Source organism: Meles meles, chromosome 5 (genome assembly GCF_922984935.1).
Source record: "Meles meles chromosome 5, mMelMel3.1 paternal haplotype, whole genome shotgun sequence".
In the NCBI taxonomy this organism is placed as follows: Eukaryota; Metazoa; Chordata; class Mammalia; order Carnivora; family Mustelidae; genus Meles; species Meles meles.
The window spans coordinates 80630387-80648930 of record NC_060070.1 but is presented as its reverse complement, the minus strand read 5'-3'; the positions used below and the strand labels follow the sequence as shown (position 1 = coordinate 80648930).

Genomic DNA, 18544 nt, shown 5'->3' with positions numbered 1-18544 from the left:
GTGGAGGAAAATTACATAAATAAATTTTATATGCACAGTTCTGTCATTGGTCAGAAACTCTGCAGTTGGTTTTGGAGAGGAAGATAGTCACCAGGAGGGTCAACAGTTTTTGGGACCCACTTAATGCAAACATACATGTAGGTATTTCATTAAAAACAAAACAAAACAAAACAAAAAACAACCCTGATATTTCACTGCAAACGCATTATTTTTTAATGCATTGCCATGAATGGAACTGAGATTTTATAAATTTTCAGTTCCTCAAATATTTGGTAGAGGTCAGATACCATGATCTCAAAGTCAAAACTTTTATATATGATACATTTGTAAATGTAAATCTAGTTTTTGCTAAACTGAACGAAAGAGTAAAAATTCAAAGCAGTCAGTGGGGTTGGAAGGTAGGTTTGGGATGGACATACCATCACATAAGTTCATTTTTGCAATGTCTTTCTCCCATCCCACTGGTTCCTTTGTTAATTGTCCCTACTTAAATCAAGAGAAAAGGAATTAGATCATCAAATAACTCACACCTACCTTTAGCTTCACACACGTTGGCCAATATGAAACAAGTTTGCACTGGCTAAACTCTGTTCCACCATTTTTATTTACTGCAACATGAAATATGCAATATATATAATTTAGGAAAAGATTGTAATATTATAAAATACATAACTTTTTATTATCCCTGGACTTTTGGTGAAACAAGCACTAACTAAAACCAGTAATTGCTATCTATAAAGAGTAAATGCAAGTAATGGCATTCACTTCTCTAATGCTATTCCATTTTTCTGGTCAGCAAATTTCAACTACAACTTGATCTCAACCTGGCTATTCCTCTGTGCCCTTTCTCCCCCCCACCCTTCCACGTTCACCGGCCTCCTCTCCAACTCTCCTCCCCGCCTTTCCTCTGCCCCTCCCCTTCCCCAGCCCCTCCTCCTCGTTGAGTCAGTGGCTTGAAACTTTTAAAAGCTCTGTGCTCCAATTAGAAAAAAGCTTTTACGAGGTATCAGCACTTTTCTTTCATTAGGGGGAAGGAGTGAAGAAAGTACCAAACAGCAGCAGACTTTTAAACTTTAAATAGACAGGTCTGAGTGCCTGAACTTGCTTTTTCATTTTACTTCATCCTCCAAGGAGTTCAATCACTTGGCGTGCCTACTTCTTTTAAGAGAAAGAGTAAGTTTAAAAAAGAACAAAACAAACTTTACCTATTCGTTTCTTTTTCTACACGTAAAAGTTTTCTAAAGTTTTAAAATGTTTTAACTGTACCTTTGATATGATACTGTAAGTGGAATGATGTACTTAAAAATGTGTCTTTAGTTTTAAATTTAAAATTGAAGGTTCAGAATTTTCTTAACTGTTGAAAAGTTTCTAACAGTAATGCAACAGGTAAATTAAGATCCAAACTTTTCCGATTAGAATAAGCACCAGTTCAGTGGATACTTGGTTCTTCATTTTAGAGTATAATTTTACTTTTTCTGGTAATGGATAATAGCCTAGGTGTTTTGTGACGGGGGTAGGGGGATGGTTAGGGCCTGGGTTGGGAATTTGACAACATCATAGAAATCAAAGTGCAAATTTGCTTAGCTTGTTTGCTATAGAATTCCACACTTCTTGCTTTTTCATATGTAAATCCTGATTGTTGTTCTATAGCCCGGCCAAGCAAACTTCTTAACAAAGTGCTTTGTTAAGACCTTGCGGTTACTTGACTTCCACGTGGTTCCTTCCTAGAATTTTCCCCAGTAAACAAAAAGATATAAAAATCAGAGTTGTGATACTGAGGTTTTTAAAGCAACAGTAAGTAGTTACTTTGTGTTAGCAACCACTATGGAAACACGAGACCCTCAGAAGAGCCACCTTTTTTACTCGACCACGTTGGCGATTCAGCAGATGAATCAATCCCTTGAATGGGTGGTGGTTACTTAGAAAGCATTAGAAGGGAAGAAGAGACGTTAGAACAAAAGCGAATGCCAGGGTGCATTTCCAAAACCGTCTCCCTAAGACGGAAACTCTTAAAAAGAATATAGAACAAAATTTCTTAAGCAGAGCCTTAAAGGGAGCTAGCCTTCCCCCCCTCCCCCCGCCACCACGACCCCTCTTAACGCCTGTCCGAACCTGTAACAGACTTCAGAACTGCAGGGCAACTTTGGGTTGGAGTTGCTTGGGTGCTGCTTGTAGGCAGTGGTTACGTTGATTTGTTACTTTAAAGTGTTCAGTTGCTTAAATGCTCTTGTTGGTAACACGCATTCTGTTAGCCAGAAATGCAACCGTGCATTTTCGTGCCCGCTAAGGATTTTATCTGTTCACACTTCACAGGCCAAAGTAATTAGTTTAAATTCTTGGTGCGACCCTGAGGTTTGAAGTATTTGCACCGGCGAATGCTGAAAAGCAAATAAAAATGAAAGCTTAGGCGGAGGCGGGGGTGGGGGTGGGGGGCTCGGGGCGCCTCTGCCATCTTAGCATCTGTCGGGCTCGCCGGGGACTCCTGCGCTGCCCGAGCCCCGGGGTTTGTTGAGGTTTGCTACGTTTCCCTGAAATCCTTACCAGCCAAATCGGGCTCAGGTCCGCGGCAGCCACTGTAAAGGAAGGGGAGGGGGAGAGGAGCAGGGGCGGACGGACTGCGTGCCAAATGGTGAAAGAAGAGCAAACGATTAATTTAATTAAACGTGTCCATCTAATTTACCTTCCGCCCCCCCCCTTTTTTTCACTTAAACTTGTTGCATCCTACTGTGTAAACTTTGGTAAGGCAATCTAAGTACTTTGGGAATTACCGTGCTTATTTATATTGCACTTGTAACTCTCTTAGAAGTTCTCGAAACTTCCCAAGAATGGGGGTGGGGAGCCCCCGGGGGGGGGGGGGGTGCCTGCCTGTAATGCAATGAGGAAAGAGCTAATGACGTGTCCAAAGGCAGATCAGTAGAAAATTCGGAAACTCAAACCTTGAGTTCCGAGCAGCGGATTGCTCACACTAACTTATTAAGTTTCCAAACATTTGCTGAGCGTGTCTGATAAAGTTTATCATCATCTCCCCGGACCCACCTTGTTCTCATCCTCACCCTGCGGCGTGCCTGTGCTTCTCTTTAGAAGTGCAAAGTGGGGGTGGGAAGGGGAGAGCTGCTCGGTTTTGGTAGAAGTGGGTTTATTTGGAGGTGGGTTTAATTTCTGGTTCACCAACCACGTTAGTAATAAAAAGATGCTTCCTCTCACCCTCTGAAAATTGGACACACTTGATCACCAAGTGCCCTGTTGGAATTTGAACAATGGATTGATATTTCTTAAAGAAGCCTAATTTTTATTTCTCTACAAGGATTGTTGAAAATGAAAGCCTGTAGTAATGGCAAAGATTTCATTAAATTACTTTCATCTCAAATAATGAAAAAAAATTGGTTAGGTAGAAAATACCTCCTGGGAAGTGTAATTGATTTTTCTAGGTAGGCCAAATTGAAAATTCTACCAATGGCAGGAGTAGGTTCTGTCGTGGCAGTGTGTATGTGTGATGCTTTGTACTTCCCAAAGTCAGAGTATAGCTGTCACCTGTCCTTTGCGTGGAAAATGGCAGTGGTAGGGTTGTGCTCCTACTTCTTTCACAGGCTCCACACATTTCTAATGCCTTTCAGAATTTGTCACCACAGCTGCCCAATCCACTCAGTTTTTCACCCTTTAATATGTAATTGATTCCTACATTGCTGACCTGCTCTGGGAAACAAGGTTTCAAAGATACTCTGTAGCAAGCATCTGAAAGGGTGTGTTTGCAGAGATTGAGGGTTGTTTTCTTACTTAGATGTTTCCAATTCCTGCATAGAGAAGGATGGAAACTCATGATACAGTGCATTCCTTCCTTTCTTTTATAATATCCAGAGGTGTAGCTTGGTATGAAGCCTCAGAGCCTTTTATATATGATACCGGAGGGAAGGGAATGATAGGAAAGTCACCAGTGATTAATACCTTCTACTCCACCTTTCCTGTTGTTCTGACTTCTCTCCAAGATTCTTGGTTGTTGAAATAGATTGTTGAAGCTTATCCACAGACAGCAGTTCAGCAGCTCTGGAGGGAAACGTAGTTATCTAGTGTTTATCATTAAGGCCAATATTCAAAATAGGTAACTCAAGATAAAAAAAAAATCCCCAGGGTTTCTCCTTCATGGGAAGTTAATTGAATATATATATATTTTTTGATCCTTGGGATTACTGTCTAAAGTCTTCACTTTGCCTGTCTAAATTCGCCGTTTGGCTATTTGTGTACATACTGTCTTTTGCCAAAATGAAAAAAAAAAAAAAACCATAGTGAGATGCGTATCACCAGCTTTAGCCTTAAATTTTTCTGTGAATTTTAAATCCAAATTTCCCTAGCTTTCTAAGTAGTTTCTAGAAAAAACGTTTTATGGAATGCTTAAAATTCACAGTAATAGAGAATACGGTTTTTTGTGTTTTTTTTTTTGTTTGTTGTTTGTTTTGTTTTTATCCATTTCTGTGAGCCAGACCCGTTCTAAAGGATATGGCGCTTTCCATGATTTGGGGAAGATGCCTTCAAGTAGACATAAAGACAGGCAGACATTCTTCGTGGTTTTTTTTTTCCTTCTTATCAGCTGATAAAGGGTAAATTCTTCCCTCCCACAGATCTGTATGGGATTGCTAAAATTGCAATGTTGTACTCATTACAAGAGCATCTTGAAAACCAATTTTGATCACCATTAGGAAAATGTTAATCATTTCCTAGTTGCTGTTTTGCTAAAGAAAATATTTCAAGATAAGAAAATAAATGAGCTGTATCTGTATACAAAGATCTTTTAAAGAATGATAACTAAACTTTATTGAGCTCTTAGCGCTCTTAAGTGCATGAGTTATCTTATAATTCAGTGCTCACTGAAGAAAATAAATCAGTACACTTGTGAGTACCCTAATGATGTGTTTACATGATGACAAAATAACCAGGCTGTTCAATAGAAATAGTTCAGGAGAACACCCAAGAACTGAGAGAAATTACATTTTTTAAGCCCATCAGATATAGAATCACAATATATAGAACAATAGAAGAACATGGCTTTTGCCTGTGGCTTCTGGCTTAGGGTTTTTCTTTAGCACCTCTGAAGTGACCATGACGCACTTCTCTTGGGGGGCAGTTGAGTGGTAGCTGAATTGGGGCAGGGTGTTGACTCTTTAGTAGGCATCATTCTGTCTTTGGCGTTCCTCGCCCCCCAACATCCATCTCATCTCACCGTTGGTGGACGTTGGTGTACCTTGGTGTTGATTGACTATGTGATAAACAGGGGTAAGAACCAAGGAAAGACAGGTTGTCTCCCCACCCCCCACCCCAAAAAAACCCCATGCAGTTCTGTGCCCTGCATCATATGCCTGAGGAAATAAAATGGTACCATTCTTTGCAGAGGAATCTAAGGATAATCAGGGAACCATGAAGCAGAATTGTAAATAGAATAGATGTTTGAATGGAGTAGGTTTGATAACACCACAGAGTTAGGCTAACTGCCCAGGTAAAAGGAAGCAAAGTTTGTATTATTTGATGAACAGGGAATACTTACCATGGTACCCAATGTAATTGCCTGCATAGACGGCTACACTGAGATGCCCCATCACCCAGGGTTGCTCTCAGCCGTTGCTCTTCCCCTTCAGAGCCCCAGGCCTACCTCAAGATCTGTCATTCTTGAAATAAAAACAAGTTTAAATAGGCCCGTTCTTCTGTTGCAAGGCACTCTGGTGTTATTCTTGGTAATGATGACATCATGCAGTGCATTCAGAGTGAGAATACGGCAGAATGGGGGGGATGACGGCACAAGGTGGTGGTGGTGGTTTTATAATTAACCTGTAAGGACATAATAGATTGAGTAAACATCTGTGATACCTGACGCGGTGTAGCAGGAATCCCAAATTACTGTGATGCCACGTAATAAATTCAAGAGGCTGTTCGTTTAAGAACCTTTTTTTCCTTATATCAGTCCTGATTGCCAGTTCAGGAATCATCTGAAGCATGTTGTTTCAACAGACAGTTTTCAGTTTTAGCAAGTATCACTTGAAAATTTTAATGTCTGGGGGCGCCTGGGTGGCTCAGTGGGTTAAGCCTGCTTCCCCCCTCTCTGTCTGCCTTTCTGCCTGATTGTCATCTCTGTCTGTCAAATAAATAAATAAAATCTTAAAAAAAAAAAGAATTTAATGTCTGTATAACGTGAGATGCTGACAGTACTTTTGTTTTTACTATGAAATTCTCTTATTTAATTAAATTGAAACTTCAGAAATTTTGGATTTATGTAAGAAAATCCCAAAGAGGTAGTAAACCACACTGGCGAATGGAACCTGGTGCCCCCCCCCCCCTTTTTTGGTACAGGCCACCTTTAATTCATCTAATAGGTACATATTTAGAGTCTCTGACTCTTAAGTACTTTGGAGACTGTAGTGGACAAAGGAACACCCTAGTGGGGCTCACATTCCAGTTGAGAGAAATAGGATAGTACTAAGTCCTTTTCATGGAGGAAGATAAACAACAAATAGGTAAATATATATATAATATGGCAAATGGAGCTAAAGACCATTAAAAACAAACACCAAAACAAACAAACAAACAAAAAAAACTTACACCAAAAAACAAAAAGACACAGGACAAAGGGAATAGGAAGTGCCCAGACTGGAGGGCTGGCTGATGAAGTGAGACCAAAGTGGAGACCTACAGAAGTGAGGACGTGAACCACAAAGACGGAGCACAGCTGAGCAAGACAGATCAGCTTGTTTGTTCTCGAGGTTGGCTGTTGGAAGAGAATGGTTTGGCAAGCAGGGTGACTAGGCTAGTGACCTGAAACCTGAGGAGGTGACGATGGCCGAGATCAGGCTAGGAGCAGGGCTGGTGGTGAGATTCCGTCAGACTGGGTTTTGGGGGGAGGATAAAGCCTGTAGTATTTGCTGACAGAATGAATGTGGGTTATGTTAATTATGTGTGGATGTGAGTATTACCAAGGAACATCTGGCTGTTGTAACTGTAGAGGGATGGTCAGGACGGAGCCCCCTCAAAGACAGTTACTGCAAGGGACGGGGTTCTTAAAAAGTTAATAGAAAAACATTAGGAGGTTTACATTTTAGTTTAGGGGCTTAAAATTTTTTGGTTTTAGTATATTAAACACATACAGCATTACCCTTTTCCCCAAATAGCTCTATTTAATGATTTTTTAATTTAAAGATTTAATTTATTTATTTGACAAAGAGATCACAAGTAGGCAGAAGAGGGGGGGGAAGCAGGCTCCCCGCTGAGCAGAGAGCCGGATGTGGTGCTCCATCCCAGGACCCTGAGATCATGACCTGAGCTGAACAGAGACTCAACCCACTGAGCCACCCAGGCACCCCTATATAATGATTTTTATGAGGAACTTAAATAGTCCTTTTCTTACACATTTTAGCTCTCAAGATTTTATTTTCTATTTGTCTTCATGAAGTGCTTTACTTCAGTCATAAAAAGGTGATGGATGTCAAGTCTCACTTGTTTTTCACAATCCTATTTACCATTATTTAAGTCCCTACTCTAAACTCATTACAGCTGTCTCTTGGGAAATTCTTCAGAATTGAAATTAAAGTATTTTCTAGTTTTCCTAAGTTCTTAGTATTTATGACAAAATGACTTGACTACAGCTTTGGCATGGTGATTTGCTCTGGTAAAAGGGACAGTCAAAAGTAATTTGAAATTGAAGCTTTATTTTCATTTTAAATATGGTATTTGAGTCCTTGTGCTCTTGGGGAGCGGCGGATGGACGTGGACTGACACAAGGTGGAGGGGTGAAGGGTGAGCTTCATTCCCAGGTGCCCAGACAGCCTCTGCCCCTGATCTGGGGCCACCCCTTTGCCCTTTTTAGATACTTTGTCTCTTTCTGCTCTTCTGACATTTCCCCAATCCTAAATATTTTGAACAAGAGAGCGCCGAAAATGTCAAGGAACCCCTTGGCTTGCCTCCTGGCCTGAAACTTCAGAAACAACCTGGTGCATTTGTTTACAAAAGAGAAGAGAGAAAAACTAATTTCCCAGCATTCCTTCCTCACCAAAATGGGATTCCATCTGGTTGGCGAGTGCCAGGGATGTACGTTTGTTAACAAATGTTACCAAGTGATTGTGATGCGGTTTGGGAATCTCCAGACAGGTTGTGCTCAGATATCTGTGGCTTTTGACATCTAGTTTAGAGGGCTGTGAAGAACAAAGGAAAATGTGACCTAATATGGTGCACAGAGGACAGAAGGAGGATGATCCAGCATTTGCTGCTAATGAGAACTTTGTATATATAACTCCTTAACTAAGACCTTACTCTACGTACAAAGTTGCAACCTGGGAGCATTCAGCTGACTCCACTTCTGTGCTCTTCTCATGTATCATGTAAAAAATAACACCTGTCTTACACTGGTGAATATGAATGCAGGGTATAGTCCGTAAATCAGTGCCAGGGATTCTGTGAACATAAAATTATGCCTAGTATTTATAAAAAGACATTAATTGACCTGGAAGAATGAAAATACGAATGGGGTTGGGGAGATGAGCTAGTCGATAGAACTTTTGACTCACAACAAAGGGAACACCTAACCAAAAAAGGTAACTATTTTTGTTACCTCTCCTTGACAATCACAAGCATTTAACCGTCACATTAAACATTATCTGATGGTCTCTGTGATAGTGGTAATGACTGGTTACAGCATACTAGATGTCTAATTGGATAATTCATCTCATCCAGTTGAAAGAGTAGAACTCATTAATGCAAATGGCAGTTGTGTGGGTTCTTAAAGAAAAGACAACTTTGCAGTTAAGTTGCTGGTATATTAATAAAGAACTACTACCTAGTGAACTAACTTAGGCTCAGTGACCCAAGTCACATACTGTGGCACTGTAGGGTATTTTGGGGAATCTCAGAATTACATGAAAATCAAGTTTTATTTTCCATAGAATGTGCTGAAGTTTAGTAATTAATTGCCATGAGTATCTATATAATCTTATTTTAACTTTGAACCTTGAATAATAATGAAACACCAAAATGACCTCTCAGTATGCCCAGTAATGTATGAGCTCAATCATTGAGTGAATTTGATGAGATGTATGCAGACAGTTTATCATTTTAGAGTTGATTGTTTTTGCGGTCCCTTCCCTCCTGGCAGTTGGAGTATTGAGCAAAAGCAGATGACACTGGCAAAATACTGTAATTCTCTGCAAACAGAATTAAGGCCAATTTACACATCATCACATAGAAACTATCTATTGATAAAGCTCCAAAAATTCTGTTGTGTTTGTTTGACCCTCATGGACTGTACTTCATTCCCAGGGTAGTATTTTCTGCTAAATTGTAGGTTTTTTCTTTCACGTCCTCTCACCATCAAACTGCCCATCAAAGCTAAATTACTCCCTATCACTTTGAGCCTTCCCTTGACTCTCTTTGTTAATCTTATACGCCTTTGTTCTTTTTTCCCTTTGTTCTTTTTCGACTTCTCTTTTTACATCGGTTCATTAACATGTCACTTCAGAATCTAAAATGGCCCTTCCCAAAAGTAGAAGGGAAGCTCCCTTTTTGATGACCATTGGAAAAGCATTATTTCTGTGACCTGCTCACCCACCTCTCACTCTTCCCTTAGCATTCTTTGGCACTAGTCTTTGGGTTGCCATCAAAGACACCCATCAGCTGCTAATTTAGATAGCTGGTACATAGTTTTGCTTTATGGCTCAGCCATCTCTTTGTTCCATCCAGGAAATCCCAGGCCAGATTTCCATTCTACTTCTTTTGGCCTCTGCAGCCCAGAGGTGCAGGTATTAAATGGCAATGTAATGTTGCATAGGGGGAAAAAGACTCCCTTGGATTTTATTTACTTCCTACAAGAAGGTGGCTCATAATTCAGTATCAGATGAGAAACTTTCATATTCAGATAATGAATATATTTCTGAGAAGCCTGTGTAATCCTACTTTCAGTTGCACTACTTAAAATTTCATTACTGAGCTCCTGGAAAGTCTTTGCTTGTTTTTGATTATTAAAAAATCTTTGACCACTTCATCCATTTTTTTACTCTCCACTTAATACTCTGCTGAAAATTAAACTGTAGTCTCTGTGGCTGCCACATGTAATGTCACACATTTTTTCCCAGCTCTCAGCCCTTGCTAAGATTTTATCCAAGCATGAAAACATTTCTAGCCTTAATCCAGCTTTACTATAATTTTAAAACCAGTATGGTGCATTGGAAATCCTTAGCCTTGGGATCATAAGTCGTCTTGTGGCTCTATTGATAGCTGAGTATTTCCTAAGAGTTCAACTTTTATCAGTTAAATGAACTATTGGCAATTATAAGCATAAATTGAATTAGCTAAATAACTTTTGAGATCCCTGTGGTCTCCACAGACGTGGGTCCATTTCTTATCCCCAGCAATGGGGAAGTCCTAGGCTTAGGTATTGACAAAGTGAAATCTCATGTATAGGATGAGGGTCCAAAGCCCCATCAGGAAACTTGAAAGTATACAGCAGTCAAAAGATGAAAGGCCAGTTATTTTTGCTAGAGATAACACTTTAAAATGCACCCTCCCCTTAGGCAATAACTAGTATTGAGACAAATTGAACTTTTACTTGAAATGTGATGTGCAGGGGTTCCTGGGTGGCTCAGTCGGTTAGGCCTCTGGCTCTTGGTTTCAGCTGTGGTCTGGATCTCATGGGTCAGGAAGTTGAGCCCTATGTGGAGCTCCACACTCCATGGGAGTCTGCTTCAAGATTCTTTCTCTCTGCCCTTCCCCAACTTGAACGCGTACGCATTCTCTCTAAAATAAACAGAACTTTTAAAAAAAAGTGATGTGCATGTAATCTTCAATTTTTTGAAAGTAGTTTCCTGCACATAATGACACATTATGTCAAAAGGGTGTATTTTAGTACAACATACTTTTCTCTGGGCAGAAGACAGACTTCTGAACTACATAAGTCCTTGCTTAAGAAGAAACAGAAGTATAAATGATCATAATCTAGAATATGCACAGAATTCAACTGAAATAGCAAGGGGAAACAGTTCAGAGTACAATTAGGAATAAAATGCTATATAAATAGGATTGAGGTTTGGAAACAGATTGTGTGTGTGTGTGTGTGTGTGTGTGTGTGTGTGTATGTGTTTCATGGGTGTTCTTAACCCAGTTCTTAAACACCCGTACTTTTTGAATACCGTCCTTCAGCATTTTGCTTAGGCATGCATCCAGACACAAGCCTACCTGGCAAGAATTGTCCTCATTTATCGGACGGATAAAATAAGCAGAGGCACTTACTAGCATAGACAGTTTCTCAAGTCACACGGTGGGGCAGTGATTGAGCAAGTAACATATCTTTGCGAGTTGAGGTTGTAGCTTACTGGGCATGTCAGCTCTGCTTCTAAGCCTTAACCGTATCTCGGAAAAATCGTGAGACTTATTTGCAAGGGAAAATGGGACAGGAAGAGTTAGAATTTTTCTTTTCTTTTTGGTAAAGGGATAGATACGAGCTCTTTCGTAATATTTTGACTATTGACTGGAAACAGCTGTACATTTTAACTAATAATCTGTAGTCCATGATCATGTTGTCTTTTTGTTTCTTTTCAGGTGGTGCCCAGGCAACATGGGTGACTGGAGTGCCTTAGGCAAACTCCTTGACAAGGTTCAAGCCTACTCCACTGCTGGAGGGAAGGTGTGGCTGTCTGTCCTTTTCATTTTCCGAATTCTGCTACTGGGGACCGCGGTTGAGTCAGCCTGGGGTGATGAGCAGTCTGCCTTTCGTTGTAACACTCAACAGCCTGGTTGTGAAAACGTCTGCTATGACAAATCCTTCCCGATCTCTCACGTACGCTTCTGGGTCCTACAGATCATATTTGTGTCTGTTCCCACACTCTTGTACCTGGCGCACGTGTTCTACGTGATGCGGAAGGAAGAGAAACTGAATAAGAAAGAGGAGGAACTCAAAGTTGCCCAGACGGATGGTGTCAATGTGGAGATGCACTTGAAGCAGATTGAAATAAAGAAGTTCAAGTATGGCATTGAAGAGCACGGCAAGGTGAAAATGCGAGGGGGCCTGCTGCGAACCTACATCATCAGTATCCTCTTCAAGTCTGTCTTCGAGGTGGCCTTCTTGCTCATCCAGTGGTACATCTACGGATTCAGCCTGAGTGCCGTTTACACTTGCAAAAGAGATCCCTGCCCTCATCAGGTAGATTGCTTCCTCTCTCGCCCCACAGAGAAAACCATCTTCATCATCTTCATGCTGGTCGTGTCTTTGGTGTCTCTTGCCTTGAACATCATCGAGCTCTTCTATGTCTTCTTCAAGGGTGTTAAGGATCGTGTGAAGGGGAAGAGCGATCCCTACCATGCTACCACTGGCCCACTGAGCCCCTCCAAAGACTGTGGATCTCCGAAATACGCATATTTCAATGGCTGCTCCTCACCCACCGCTCCCCTCTCACCCATGTCTCCTCCTGGGTACAAGCTGGTTACTGGAGACAGAAACAATTCTTCCTGCCGCAATTATAACAAACAAGCAAGTGAGCAGAACTGGGCTAATTACAGTGCAGAACAAAATCGAATGGGGCAGGCGGGAAGCACCATCTCCAACTCCCATGCACAGCCTTTTGATTTCACTGATGACAACCAGAATTCTAAAAAACTAGCTACTGGTCACGAACTGCAGCCACTAGCCATTGTGGACCAGCGGCCTTCCAGCAGAGCCAGCAGCCGGGCCAGCAGCCGACCTCGGCCTGATGACCTGGAGATCTAGAGCCAGGCTTGAGAGCATTGAGATTCCACTCAGTTGTGGAGAAGAGAAAAGGTGCTGTAGAAAGTGCACCTTAGGTGTTCATTTTGTCCCAGTGGAGGTGGTACTCAACAGCCTTCATCATGAGGCTTAGAAAACACAAAGACATTAGAATACCTGGGTTCATTGAGGGTGTTTGGGATAGGTGGGTGGAGAGGGAGGGGATAAGGGAGGTACAAGTTGGTATTTAATGTAGTTGATTCAAAGAACTTAAGTTCTAAATATAAGTTGCATTAGGTGATACATAGGTCTAAGGGCTTTTTCTCCCATACACCACCCCTCCCCAAGAATAGTTCTGTGGATGTGAAGGAGTGGGTGATATTTTTGGTTAAATACTTTTTTGTTTTTGTTTTACCATGAAACTGAAATAACTTTGGCCAAAAAAAATACTTCCTGGACATCTTGTCTCATTTTACCAAGAAAAAGTTGGGAAGATTGTCCTTATATCCCTGCTAAAACATTCCATTGTTAAAATTTGCACTTTGAAGGTAAGCGGTTTAGGCCTGACCCTCCAGGTGTCTGTGGACTTGTCATACTATTTTCTAGTCTTGGTATCAGTTAAAGGTTCAGACAAGGCCCACAGAAGACTTTCCATGCATTTTCAAATCTCAGCCAGTCATATGTACATTATTTTTTTTTTTTTTACATCTACTTGCATCCTGTTAATGCCATCACTTTTTCATCATTCCTCAACTACTGTTCACATTCATTTAATGGTTTCTGTAAACATTTTTTTTTTTAAAACAGTTGGGATGTCACTTAACCTTTTTTGAATTAGAGTCAGGGAAGCAAGCCATGCTCAATATTTAACAATCACTTGTATGTGTATGTGTGTGGAAGAGTGTGTTTTATTTGTCATGTATTGGTACAAGCAGAGCAGTATAAACTCACAAACACAGATTTGAAAATAATGCACACACAGTGTTCAAATTTGAGCCTTTCTCATGGATTTTTGTGGTGTGGGCCAATATGGTGTTTACATTATATAATTCCTGCTGTGCAAGTAAAGCACACTTCTTTTTTTCCCCTAAGTGTTTTTTCCCCTATGAATCTTATTGTGGATACTGGTTTTGTTAATTACGATTTTTCCTTTTGTTTTTTTTTTTCTCTTTTTTAGAATATAGCAGTAATGCTATTGCTGAAATGGATGATTTTCTTCTGAAATGTAATCATGGATGCTTGAATAATAGAATTTTAGTACTGTAAAGAGGCTTTAGTAATTAATGTGAGACACTTAGAAGAAATGCTTAGAGTGGGCTTTTAAGTGTGCCTAAATGAATTCTGCAGTAACTGGTATTCTTGGTTTTGTCCTACTTAATACACATTAAGAACTTGTATTCTGCTATGAGTTAGTCTTTTGGAGTGACCAGCAACTTTGATGTTTGCACTAAGATTTTATTTGGAATGCAAGAGAGGTTGAAAGAATTTCAGTAGTACACATGTAACTAATTTATTTGAAATATACGGTAAAGAATTCCACCAGTTTCTTCAAACGCCTTTTTAAAACTCATCAGAGATGATTAGTGAAAATGCAGAGGGTCATACTTCCTTGCATGTCAGCTACATAAACAGTTTTGTACAGTGAAAAACACTCGTTTGTTTGTTTGACATTCCATGTTAAACTACTGTCATCTTCAGCTTCATTGCATGTCATGTAGACCTAGTCCATCAGCTACGTGTTCTGGAGAGTGTTCTTTATTCAATAAAGTTTTAATTTAGTCTAAGGATAGCCTCTCTATGTGTGATTTTTAAACCTTGTAATACATCTATTCATGATTACGAAAGACATTTCCATTGATGATGGTGATTTAGGCATATAAGATTCACAAGTTGCAGGAGTCTTTAAAAAATAGTAGGTTCAGCGCAACATTGATGTTAACGCTTTGGGTATTTGTTCAACCGAGAAGATAAAGTACCCAATGTTGAATTTGGAATGTAAGATGAATGCGATGTGGGATAAAATTTAAAATAAGGTAATGCTAAGGACTTTAGCAGATCTCACATGACAGAAGTAAGCATAAAAGATAAGCTTGGTATTTTAAAGCTGTGGAGCCTCCTGGAGATAAAAGAATAAGAACAAGTCAGTGTAAGTATTATGCTCTGCAACAAAAGAATGAAGTAGATCTATGAGTCTGTTATTCCAAGACATTGTGAAAATACAGAAGATAGATTTTAGAAATTCCTAACACTCCCTTACCATTCACACCCGCGCTGCTCCCCCCACCCCCCGAAATGTTCAGGAGGAGTAGAACGGTTTTGGGCAATGTATAGTATTTCTGTAATTTTAAATAGAGTATTTGTAATAGTCCTAAGTCATATTTCAAGAGAGGTCTTTAAAAAATCTGCATATCCATTATCACAAAGCAAATGATTATTAGGGTATAAGATACTTACTAATTTAGAAATGAAATCAAGTCCAGTTCAGTTGCTTTTTTTATGAGCAAAAACTGCAAGAGCTACCTAAAATCAAAGGATTATCTAATAACCAGTTTCCCAGTCAATTATTATAATTGGTGATGTCAGCATTTCTTCAGGTATCGTTTGGCTGGCTGAGGAACCAATGGAAAAGGCAAGTTTTCTCTGCATGTATGTGTTTGCAGTTACTAAAGGGAATAGGGAAACAACTGACTGACTTCGATGTAATGTTTCTGTGTCCTGCACATGCCATGGTCACGGATAGTGATGGACAAATGATTAAACCACTGAATGTTGAAGATGCAGGGCGCAGGTATGACAAAGTTTTCTGAGAGCTGTGTGGAGGTGTGGGAGGGAGGGCAAATTACACTTCCTGGAAACAGTTCATTCTAAATATTTCCCAACTTAAAAGTTTTCATAATTTATTAAAAATAGGCATATTATAAATATACACAGTTTTGTAAATGTATAGATATGTCCGAGAAGTTCTCATTCCCAAAAGAAATCACTACTAATTATATATCAGGTACATTGTTAAGGAGTTGCAACTTTAAGAATGGCCCTACAGTTCTGCCCAAGGAAGCTTACATGGTGAATGAACCTTTCCCGAAGTTTAAAAAAAGATGTTCCACTCTTAATTGGCTGCCTGCTTTCCATAACTAAAACTTGAGCTGCGCTTAAAAATTATGAGAAAACTATGGTTTCATTCCGTAAATATTAGATACTTGTTTTTTTGCATAAAATTCCATCTTTAAAAAATAAACATTTTTAATCTCCAAGAAGTAGTAGAACTTTATATGGTGGTGGAAATGTTTTATTCTGTTCACTATGGTAGCTGCTAGCCACATCTATTGAGCACTTGAAAGGTGGCTAGTGAATCTGAAGAAATGAATGAATTTAAATTTTAAAGAGCCACATGTGGCTAGTATTATATTGGGCAGGGTAGTTGTAGAGTTTGCTGGGGGGGGGGGTTAATACTGAATGGAAATGGGGGAGAGGATGGTCATGTTAGAATAGGAACAGGGAACGGAAACTGCCCAAGTTACTTTTTATAGTCCTAACAAGAGTATTTCATATACTATAGACATTAGGAAACTCTTATTTTTAAACAAAGCCTCTGCTTTTATGTGAAATTCTCTACTCTTGTTAGATAATCATATATTTTATGTTACCATTGTTTTATTTCAGAATTTTATATGGAAGTTTATGCTGCTTGTTTTTAAAAGTGCTATGATTGTCCAGTGTCTTCAGATAATTGGGAGGAAGTCCAGTGCCCTTATTTGGTTCAGTGCATTAACGTCTTCACCCCTGTGAGTCTCTATTAAATTTCCAGGCCATGGGCTGTTCTTTTACCTTATTTTGAGAAAATTGCTGACCCTCAGCCTGCCCAGGATGCTCATTTTCTGCCCACACACCGCCTCTCCTAAAAATTCCAAACTTCAGATTCCAACATGCCAAAACATCTGTGCTTTGTACTTGGAGGGAGAGCGAAATAATGAAGTTTGGGGGCTTATTAAAGTCTTAAAGTGAGTTCTTTTTATAAACAGCACACCAACAGTGTAGAAACATGTTTATAATTTTTACTGGCTCTGAGATTCTGTTTTTACCTTTTCTTGGTTGGGCAAATATAGCTGAGCCCTTGGCATGTCAGCATTCGCAGCTGGCAATTTTCAGAACTCCAGAGCAGACAACGGAACAAACACCATAGAAACATTGCTTTAACAAGAATAAAGAGTATCGTGTAAAGAAGAAAGCTAATTTGGTGGTAAGATTTTGCATTTATTTCCTGGTCTTAAGAAGTGTCGAAATTTTACGTCATCATTTCTTCTGGTGTCTGGATGTTTCTTCCAAACAACCAAATACTTATTTGGGCTATGACGATAGAGTAATTTCAATGCCTACACACTTTCCTGTTGAATACCAAAACTGAAGAGGCACCCATTTGGAAAGCAAAGCCTGGGTCAGAGTCTTTAATACAGTGAGCCATCGGCCTCCCTGCAGCATGGAAACAGAGCCTAGTTGGGCATTTGTGCTAGAATGTCTTGTCAGTTACTCTTCACAAAATTTAATCGGAATTAGTATAGACATTAAAATAGTTTTTAGTTGCTATAGTAGCAGAAACTGAAGTTTATTTTAAAAGTAAGTGAAGAAAAGTGTAAGACTTTCTTCTGCTTTGAAAAACTTGAGTCAGGGGCACCTGGGTGGCTTGGTGGGTTAAGCCGCTGCCTTTGGCTCAGGTCATGATCTCAGGGTCCTGGGATTGCTTCCTGCATGGGGCTCTCTGCTTGGCAGGGAGCCTGCTTCCCTCTCTCTCTCCCTGCCTGCCTCTCTGCCTACTTGTGGTCTCTCTCTGTCAAATAAATAAATAAAATCTTTAAAAAAAAAAAAAGAAAAACTTGGGTCAGAGTTACATATTTCATATATCCAGGCATATTTATTAATTCTAAACAATTAATTTAGAAAAGCTTCCTCAAATAAAATGTAAACTAACCTTAAGCCTAAACTCTATGAAAATGAGTACAGTTGAGGTTAACTCAAAGAACTCCAGGGAATGAAGGGGGAAATGTTGTAATTCATTAACACAGGACTTGAAGCCTCAACTCCAGCCAGAGTCCCAAAGTTGAATTGGTCATTGCCCTTAAAGACTTGGATGTGATTGTGGCTCTAGTTCAAATTTTCCTTAACTCAGAGCAACTGGAATTACATTGGCCTTCATAGTGCTCTACCATATTAATTTCTAGTCCATCCAAGCTACTCATTGTATAAAGATTTATTCAAAGATAGAAAAACAGGGGAGCTAGTTAAAGACAGTGTTTGTCCTGAGAGAACTTTCCGTATTTTGGCCAAGCTTGTCAATGACTGCCTTTTTGGAGCAGGTAATTCAAAAATATCCCAGGGAGGGGAGCAACTTTACATTCATGAGTTTCAAATTTCAGTGAGACCAAAGTAATTTGGAAATTAAATGTAACTATATCCAACACCCTGCCATCTATAATTCAGTGTTAAAACTGTAACAGAGATTTGCCTGTTACATTACTTTCTGTATACTTAAAATATATCATAATTTATAATTTTATAATTCATAATTTTAAAAATGAAAAATGACAGCAGATACAATAAATTAGATTATGACTGAGGGAATTTCAGTGTAGAACTTTAAGTCACATTTCTTCTCCGTTTTCACATTCTTCATTTCTTCATTCTAACCTCTTGTCAGAGTTTTCTGGTTTGTCACAGCTGTACACACACACACACACACACACACTTTCCGGTTTTGTTCATAGCTGAAGTTTCAGTTTTGTCATTTTTCCATACTGAATCTGCAATTGAAGACAAAATGGATGAAATGATCAAAGCTCCCATCAG

At 39.6% G+C, this 18544-nt stretch overlaps 1 protein-coding gene across 1 annotated transcript; it reads left to right on the top strand.

The window, feature by feature from the left end:
- Window positions 1-1013: 1013 nt before the first annotated feature.
- GJA1 (gap junction protein alpha 1) lies at window positions 1014-14487 on the top strand. The gene is made up of 2 exons (XM_046006812.1): window positions 1014-1173; window positions 11563-14487. Exon 2 carries the CDS (start codon window positions 11579-11581, stop codon window positions 12725-12727), a length of 1149 nt encoding a protein of 382 aa, XP_045862768.1. The 5' UTR covers window positions 1014-1173; window positions 11563-11578; the 3' UTR covers window positions 12728-14487.
- Window positions 14488-18544: the final 4057 nt, after the last annotated feature.

Coding starts and splice junctions, on each gene's coding strand:
- GJA1 (XM_046006812.1), top strand. CDS start 11,579: ATGGGTGACTGGAGTGCCTTAGGCAAACTCCTTGACAAGGTTCAAGCC.